The 9,479-nt window shown below is 31.5% G+C and overlaps 1 protein-coding gene across 1 annotated transcript; it reads left to right on the forward strand.

The window, feature by feature from the left end:
- Positions 1-1,578: 1,578 nt before the first annotated feature.
- Positions 1,579-7,895, forward strand: LOC18037684 (probable LRR receptor-like serine/threonine-protein kinase At3g47570). The gene is made up of 6 exons (XM_024181092.1): positions 1,579-1,732; positions 2,367-4,361; positions 4,461-4,814; positions 6,010-6,609; positions 6,740-6,961; positions 7,864-7,895. The coding sequence occupies exons 1-6, from the start codon at positions 1,579-1,581 to the stop codon at positions 7,893-7,895; spliced, it is 3,357 nt and encodes a 1,118-aa protein (XP_024036860.1).
- The last annotated feature ends 1,584 nt before the right edge of the window (positions 7,896-9,479 follow it).

A 9,479-nucleotide genomic window follows, 5' to 3' on the forward strand; every position in this document is an offset into this window, starting at 1 on the left:
CCTCTACTGAAAAAAAGTCTTGGGTAGTTGTAGAATCAAGATTTTATTTGAATGCGGCCAATAATGATTAAACAATAACACTAAGTTAGTTGTGACATAAAATCAGCATTATAAAATGTTCTACAATAAAAAAACCAATCATTACCATTGCCTCCTCCTTCATTGACTTTTGCCACTTGCTTGCCATGAAATTTTATCTTTTGAGTCAGGCTAAAAGTTCTCATTTGGCAGGTTAAGAGTGGCCAATACTTTGAAAATTGATGTATAAGACATTACTTGACAAATCAAGTGAAGGCGTGATGCACTGGCTTTGCTTAAAATTATTGCTGGAGTCTTTTTCAACTAATTAAAAAATATCTAATATTATTAATGCTTTTGCAATTTGCACCAATCTTTTTCTCCTCTGTTTTTCCCCTGTTTTTTATCCTTAGGCTTTTGGTGAAGGCCTGCTCTGTTTGTAAAAATTTCCGGAGAAATTAATTATCTCAAACTTAAAAGAAATAATACTTCAATTTATCCAAAAATTTGTGTTCAAGACTCCAAAGAATGTTGCATTTACGTATGTCATGTTACTATGGGGAAGAAAATTTTGGAATTTTATTTTATTTTATTTTTGTTTTGAATGAGTAGAATTATGTTGTGATGAAAACTATCACAATCACATTAAAAATAAGTTTCCCATTTTTAAATTTTTTTTCACACCTCTTCCTAACTTCCTTCACAATTCAAAATCTACCTTTGTATTTTAATCTATTTAACCAGAGTGATAATCTCCCCTTGGGTCTGAAAATGTTAAAACTTAAATCCCTATAACAATACAAATATGATTATATATATAAACAACAATTGTCAAAAAAATTACTTTCCATTTGCCAATTATTAAGTAGGTCTAAAATCACTAGGATTATTATAAAGATAGGATTTTGGTGGCTGAAGCTCTAGCTTAAGGCATGCTGGCCTTTTTCTCCTGTATCTTCTTAGAAATTTTGGTTTCATTATAAATACTTGGTATATAGCAATCTTATGAGTGTTCTTGCATTACCAATCCAACCAAGCACACACTTATAATTTAAATAGTCTCGTCTCAGGGAAAGAGTTCATTCTCTTAGTATGATGAGCAGATTTCTCTTAGTCCATCATTTAATTCTTATTTTCTTATTTATTGCAGCTGAAGCAGCCAACACAAGTAATATCACCACAGATCTAGATGCTCTGCATGCCCTGAAAACTCACATAACTAATGATCCAACCAATTTCTTCGCCAAAAATTGGAACTCAAGTATCTCTTTCTGTAATTGGACGGGAGTCACTTGTGATGTTCACAGCCATAGAGTTACAGCCTTGAATATTTCTCACTTAAGTCTTTCGGGCACCATTCCTTCTCGACTTGGGAATCTATCTTCTCTGCAATCACTTTTTCTCCATTCTAACCAGTTTTCTGGTTCCATTCCTTTCTCCATCTTCAACATACATACACTAAAGTTGCTAAGTTTTGGTGACAACCAGCTATCTGGTGAAATTCCTACAAATATTTGCAGCAATCTTCCTTTTTTTGAATCTCTTAATTTGTCTAAAAACATGTTTCATGGAGGAATACCGTCCGCTCTATCAAATTGCACATATTTAAGAATCTTACGTTTGTCATACAATGATTTCGCGGGAGGCATACCAAAAGAAATCGGGAACTTGACCAAACTTGAGGAATTATATCTTAGCTTTAATGGACTTCAAGGTGCGTATGATCACGGAGTTTAATTATGAAAGTTGTTCCATAAGTTGTAATATGAATAATGTTCCATATACAGTTTTATTTTATTGAACTTACTTTGCCTTGCTGTAATTGAAATACTGCTGGGGCTTGATTAACTTTAGTAGTGGCCGTCATCGAATTAGGCTTTTACTTTTCACCACATAATTTGATCTTTTAGTTTAAATTACACAATCTTCCGATCACCTATTGCTTGATTACTTAAATGGCATATATATTTTGCGTACTTAGTTTTTACAGATATTTGTCAAAAATATTTTTGTACAATTCTCTCATAACTTCTCGAAATGTACATTATTAATACTTAACCCTCCCTATTAATTTACCACAGGCTATCTACCACTTAAATCACAAATCTGTTTCACCTATATTTTACCAAAAGAACCTAAAAATAAAAGAAAAAGAAAATGTGCAGCAATTCGTATGTAACAACTAAAGCATTGACGGTAAGTTGACCTTCATGACGGGCTTTTCTTGTGTGTTAGCACTTGTAATAACAGTGTATTGTATAAATGACTTTTTATTTCAAGAGTATGTTCGTTTTTATGTTTTATTTGTTATCTAAATCAAATCTTAACGTAATTCTTTCAAACTACAGGTGAGATACCAAATGAAATCGGTAATCTCCGCAATTTGGAGGTGTTGGCGCTTGGTTTGAACAAATTAGTTGGTGTTATCCCAGCCGAAATCTTCAATATGTCAACAATCCAAGGAGTAGGGCTTCAAAATAATTCTCTCTCGGGAAGTCTTCAATCAATCCCATATGTCCGACTTCCAAATCTTGAGGAGCTTTACTTGTGGGGTAATCATTTTAGTGGCTCAATTCCCAATTTTATCTTCAATGCTTCTAAGCTCTCCAGACTAGAGTTGCAAAAAAACTCATTTTCCGGTTTTATTCCCAGCACTTTTGGTAACTTAAGAAACCTTAAGCGGCTTGGTTTAAATAATAATCATTTGACATCTTTAACTCTAGAATTGAGCTTTCTATCCTCATTGTCAAATTGCAAGTACTTGGAATTTATTGACTTATCGAGTAATTCAATAGATGGCATTCTTTCAAGGAAGTCTGTAGGTAATCTTTCTCATTCCTTGAAAATATTTGACATGTCCGATTGCAACGTCAGTGGCAGCATTCCTGAAGAGATCGGCAACTTGACCAACTTGATAGGCTTTTATTTAGGAGGCAATAATTTGAATGGATCAATTCCGATTACTCTCGGAAAGTTACAAAAGCTTCAAGTTTTGTATTTTCCAGATAATAAATTGGAAGGATCAATCCCAGATGAAGTTTGTCGTTTGGCTAAAGTATATCAGTTGGACTTGAGCAACAATAAGCTTTCTGGATCAATCCCTGCATGCTTCGGTGATTTGGCTTCTCTAAGGAACCTTTCATTGGCATCCAATGAGTTAATTTCCGTCATACCCTCGACTTTTTGGAACCTTAAGGACATATTATACCTCAACCTTTCATCAAATTCTTTGACTGGCCCACTCCCATTAGAGATTGGAAATTTAAAGGTTTTAGTAAAAATAGATTTTTCGATGAATAATTTTTCAGGTGTTATCCCAAATGCAATTGGAGGCATAAAAGATTTACAATTTCTCTTTTTAGAATATAACATATTGCAAGGCTCAATTCCTGATTCATTTGGTGATTTGATGAGCTTGAAATCCTTGAATTTGTCCAACAACAATCTCTCTGGGTCTATTCCTGTATCTTTAGAGAAACTCTCATATCTTAAAGATCTAAATCTTTCTTTCAACAAGCTGGAAGGAGAAATTCCCAAGGGAGGATCTTTTGGCAACTTCTCAGCGGAATCATTTGAAGGAAATAAATTATTATGTGGTTCACCCAATCTACATGTCCCACCATGCAAAACTAGCATCCAGCACACACGAAGGAAAAATACTATTCTCTTAGGGATTTTCTTGCCATTGAGTACTATATTTATGATAGCAGTCATTTTGTTGATTGCAAGAAATCGAAAGAGAGGAAGACAACAACCAAATGATGCTGATATGCCACAAGAGGCAACATGGAGAAGGTTTTCATACTTAGAACTTTGTCAAGCAACTGATGGATTTAGTGAAAATAATCTAATTGGCAGAGGAGGTTTTGGCTCTGTTTACAAAGCAAGAATTCAGGATGGGATGGAGGTTGCAGTGAAGGTTTTCAACCAGCAATGTGGAAGAGCTTTTAAGAGTTTCGATGTTGAATGTGAAGTAATGAAAAGTATTCGCCATCGAAACATTATCAAGATTATCAGCTGTTGTTCAATTGGTGATTTCAAAGCATTGGTACTAGAATACATGCCTCATGGAAGTCTAGAGAAGTTTTTGTATTCAAGCAACTGCATTTTGGATATTTTTCAAAGATTGAACATAATGATAGATGTTGCATCAGCTTTAGAATATCTGCATTTTGGTTATTCAGTTCCTATAATTCACTGTGACTTAAAGCCTAGCAATGTATTGTTTGACAATAATATGGTTGCTCATTTGAGTGATTTTGGTATCGCAAAGCTCCTGATCGGGGAAGACCAATCTTTGACTCAAACACAAACACTTGCGACAATAGGCTATATGGCACCAGGTTTGTTCTATGTTAAATATTTTCTATTACATTTAAACTTATATCCCTTGACCTTTAAATGAAGAAATTATTATTAATGATAAACTATTGAATTCATAGAGTATGGAAGAGAAGGACGAGTTTCTACGAATGGAGATGTTTATAGTTTTGGGATTATGTTAATTGAAGTATTTACGAGGAAGAAACCCACAGATGAAATTTTTTCTGGAGAAATGACATTAAGGTGTTGGGTTAATGATTTGCTACCCATTTCAGTTACGGAAGTTGTTGATGCAAATTTGCTAAGTCAGGAGGACGATCATTTTGTTGCCAAAGAGGAATGTATGTCATTTGTTTTCAATTTGGCTATTAAGTGCACTGTAGAATCACCAGAGCAAAGAATCAATGCAAAAGAAATTGTTACAGGACTCTCAAAAATTAGAGACTCACTGCTTAGAAATGTTGGAGCAGAACGTATGAGACATAAGATTTAAATTGAATTTCTTTTTTTTAAATATATTTGGCACTATAAATGGATCATCTTTATAGTGAATAAATACAATAATGGAGTGTAAGAGTACTATTTTCCTTTAAACATTCGTGGGATATATATATTCTTATTTCTGCTTCAATTCTTGCTCGGCTTTCCATGGCTATGCCCTTATGATTCTGCCTTCTCTCATTTTCAAATATCATTCAAAACTTAACCATTTACTGCTTCATCAGTTAGGAAAAAATTGTAGGTTATTGATTGGCTTTTGTCGTTTTATTAACCTCATCTCAATACCAAACAATGCCTAATTTTGATTAAATTAATAATGTCTTCCTGCGTGGTATAAGTTGTACAAGATTGGAAATTTGTATACATTTTGTCATTTAAACTAACGTGACCTCATTTTATCATAAATTGTCTTGTATATCATACTATTTATTTTCTTAGATTATTTTTGTTTTAATGTATGATGCAACAATAATAAGAAAAATATTTATGGCTATATATACTTCTAATATGATTGTGATTGTGAAATATATTCTAAGTTATCTTAATACTTTGGAGATTTAATCATGTATCTACAACGAAATTTTTTAAGTTATCTCAATACTCTGGGTATTTAACTTCAACTGTCATCACATTATTCTAACAGTGAAACTGCAGAGATTGGATCTTTACTCGAACAGTTCCACGGGTTCTATTTCAAACACATTGCAAGCTGAAGCAATCGCAATTCTTACATGATCATTTCCAGGATAAATGTTCATTTAGCCCCTACAATTTGACTAAAATGTTCCTTTAGTCATTATATTTTAAAAAATGTCTCGGCTAGTGGTTATACTCGGGTCGAATCTGGATTAGTCGGGGTACAATAATAATCTCTCTGGTGCTATTCCCGTATCTTTAGAGAAATTCTCATATCTCGAAGATTTAAATCTTTCTTTCAACAAGCTAGAAGGAGAAATTCCTAGTGGAGGATCTTTTGGAACCTTCTCAGCTGAATCATTTGAAAGAAATGAATTATTATGTAGTTCACCCAATTTACAAGTCCCACCATGCAAAACTAGCATCCACCACACATCAAGAGAAAAAGCTCTCCCCCTAGGGATTGTCCTATCATTAAGTACTATATTTATGATAATAGTCATTTTTTTATCATAAAATATCGAAAAACAGAAAAACGGCCACAAAATGATGTTTATATGCCACCAGAAGCAACATGGAGAAGGTTTTCATACCTGGAACTTTGTCGAGCAACAAATGGATTCAGTGAAAACAATCTAATCGGCAGAGGAGGCATTGGCTCTCTCTACAAAGCAAGAATTGGGGACAGGATGGAGGTTGCAGTGAAGGTTTTCAACCTGCAATACGTAAGGGCGTTTAGCAGTTTCAATGTTGAATGTGAAATAATGAAAAGTATTCGCCATCGAAACCTTATCAAAGTTATTAGTAGTTGCTCAAATGAAGAGTTTAAAGCATTGGCCTTAGAATACATGCCTCATGGAAGTTTGGAGAAGTATTTGTATTCGAGTAACTACATTTTGGATATTTTTCAAAGACTGAACATAATGATAGATGTTGCATCAGCTTTGGAATATCTATACTTTGGTTATTCAACTCCTGTAATTCACTGTGATTTAAAGCCCAGCAATGTATTGTTAGGTGATAATATGGTTGCTCATTTGAGTGATTTTGGCATCACAAAGCTCTTAACTAGAGAAGATCAATTTGTGACTCAAACACAAACACCTGCCACAATAGGCTATATGGCACTAGGTTTGTTCAATATAAATATTTTTTATTTATTGTAAACTTCCTAACAAGTTATTTATGTTTAATGATCTTCATTGTATTAGGAAATTATTATTAATGATTTATCTTACTATGTAATTGTTGCAATTCATAGAGTATGGAAGCGAAGGACGAGTATCCACAAATGGAGATGTTTATAACTTTGGGGTTATGTTAATGGAAACTTTTACCGGAAAGAAACCTACAAATGAAATTTTTAATGAAGGAATGACATTAAAGCATTGGGTTAATGATTGGCTACTCATTTCAATAATGAAAATTGTTGATGGAAGTTTGCTAAGTCGAGAGGACATACAATTTGTTGCGAAAGAGCAATGTATGTCATTTGTCTTCAATATGGCTATGGAGTGCACTGTAGAATCCCCTGAGAAAAGAATCAATGCAAAAGAAATTGTAACAAGACTCTTAAAAATAAATGACTTGTTACTTAGAAATGTTGGAGGCAGATGTATAAGACAATCTAATTTAAATTGACTATGCCCCTCCTTCATTGCTAGCTACTTTTTTCAGAGACTTTAATGGCTATCCTTCATACGCGTTTTGTTGATATGTTCCAGTATTGTTCTTCCTCTTGTTAATTTCTCTCTTTCTTGTAATTTGAATGCATGCACTTTTTATTCTCTTCCATATTTACAATGGTTTGTACGAAGTTTGCTTTCTAGGGATAAGGTTGACTGTGTTTTCCTCTAATTAGATGTATTCGTTTTATTTTTATTCAATAAAGCTTCCTTAGTGCCATCGAGGTTCACCGAAAGAAAATTTTAAAATAATTTCCTTTTACTGGTAATGAAAATTGTAATCTTTACAGTGAATAACTTCAATAATAAAGTGTAAGAGTATTAGTAGTTATGGTTGTTTTCCAAATCTGGAATCTGAGTAATTTAACCGCAACAAGTCTCTTGTATTGTAGGCAAAATTCTTTTTATTAATCTTATTTTGTCTTCATTTTCTCCTATTTCTCCATAAATCTTTGCTCAAGTTCATGCTCCCTCCTTTTTTTTTGGGGGGGTTTACCTTTTGCACTAAAATTCTTTTTAGATATTTTATGGAAAAATTAGTTTAGAATATAAATGAATTTTTGTTACATCCAAGAGAAAGACAGTTACACTTAGATCAGTCTTATTTAATAGAATTATAGGATAATAAAAATTGGTTTAAAGAAATGTGATTCTTAACTCTTGTAATTAAAGTTAGTGTTCTTTGATTTTTGTGGTGTAGGGCTTATAACTCTATGCAACAATTCTTGGTGAATTTGATTCAGTATACGATCATTTTCAGTTCTTTAAAGTCTCACAATTAAAAATTCCGATATCATAATTAGAATTTGCAAACAAGTCAAAGTGAGTCAAATCAAACCTAAAAATTTAAGGTCTATCATAAACTTTTGACAAATTAAAGTTAAGGTGATTAATTAAATGCTAGGCAAAACCAAACCTATAAATTCACCTTACCACATGATGAAGCTATTTCAAAGATCTCAAATTACACACTAATTAATTATTAATCTACATTTTTTCCATTGTATATCGTTGAAACTTCTAGCTTCACAACATATTGTTCTTAATTGGCCTAATTGTATTTTTGTCTAGAATTTTGCTATGAAGAAATTATAGAATACATCATACATAATACAACTAACTAATGTATTTATAATATGCGTAATTAAATTTAATATAATCATCACTTGCATGGTAGTTTTTCAAAATAAATGAACACATATTATAATATTATTTATTTGTTATATAATTAATATTGTACCTCTGATATATCGTAGAATTTCTTCTTCCTATATTACAGAAAATGTAAGTAATGGACACTAATTTAACAAGAAACGTATATATAAGTTTGCCACGTGTAGTCTCAACATGTGTGTAAAAACCGAATTAACCGGTTTGCATTCGACAACAAAGGAAAATATTACTTGTTGCATAATATTTTAATTCGACATGTCTGACTGTTTTGCCAGCTCATGTGATAAAATGGATATGAGTGGATCTTCAATGCCTCCAGCAAAATCCTTGTAACACCACTTCAAAATTTTATTTTCTAAAATACACCGAGTTTAAATTATAAAATATAAATCTGTTTATAAAAATTAATCATCTTTCCATAAAATTTCAACCTAAAAATTATTTTTCTTTTAATTTTTACTATAAGAGGTATACAAACTCTACTATTAAATTGTTTTCTTCTTATGATATAATTTATGTCTCTATAACTCTAAACTTGTATAATTTTCTTAAAAAAATATTTTTCAATTTAAAATATAAATGTAAAATATAAAATGGAGTGGGCAATAAAAAATTTGTTAAAAGAATAAGTTATTTAAGTATTTAACTGAATTTAAAATAAGAAATAAATTAATTTATTTTTTATTATTTATATAATTTTCAATTAAAAAAGAGTTTTATGAGAAATTGAGGGGGAAAAATGATATTCTTAGTAATATTATTAACATATGATTAAAATTCTTATTAATTAAACATTTTCATATAAAAACTACTGATATTTATAGAGAGAGCACAATGAAGTGAAGAAAACTTAAATATAAATACTTCAATATAATTTCACATATGCAAATTATGAACCAATGATCTTTAAAGCATGATAAAGTTATTTCAACATAAGTAATTAGTTTGAAAATTTTTCAATAATGTTTAAAATGGGAATGAAAGGATTATACTATATAAGACACGATATCATTTAAGGCGGTTTAAAAATTATGAGAAATATATCAATCTTACAAATAATATTTAATACGTCGATTAGACTGAATCTTTGAAATAAAAACTTCAAATTAAATAATAAACGGTTAGTTTCCTTTTAATCATAAT

Source organism: Citrus clementina, unplaced genomic scaffold, assembly GCF_000493195.1.
Source record: "Citrus clementina cultivar Clemenules unplaced genomic scaffold, Citrus_clementina_v1.0 scaffold_7, whole genome shotgun sequence".
In the NCBI taxonomy this organism is placed as follows: domain Eukaryota; kingdom Viridiplantae; phylum Streptophyta; class Magnoliopsida; order Sapindales; family Rutaceae; genus Citrus; species Citrus x clementina.

Bases quoted from the DNA above. Each gene is read 5' to 3' on its own strand.
- LOC18037684 (XM_024181092.1), top strand. From the start codon at position 1,579: ATGTTTCATGGAGGAATACCGTCCGCTCTATCAAATTGCACATATTTA. The intron at 1,733-2,366 runs GTGCGTATGATC...TTCAAACTACAG, and splicing joins TAGCTTTAATGGACTTCAAG to GTGAGATACCAAATGAAATC. The intron at 6,610-6,739 runs GTTTGTTCAATA...TGCAATTCATAG, and splicing joins AATAGGCTATATGGCACTAG to AGTATGGAAGCGAAGGACGA.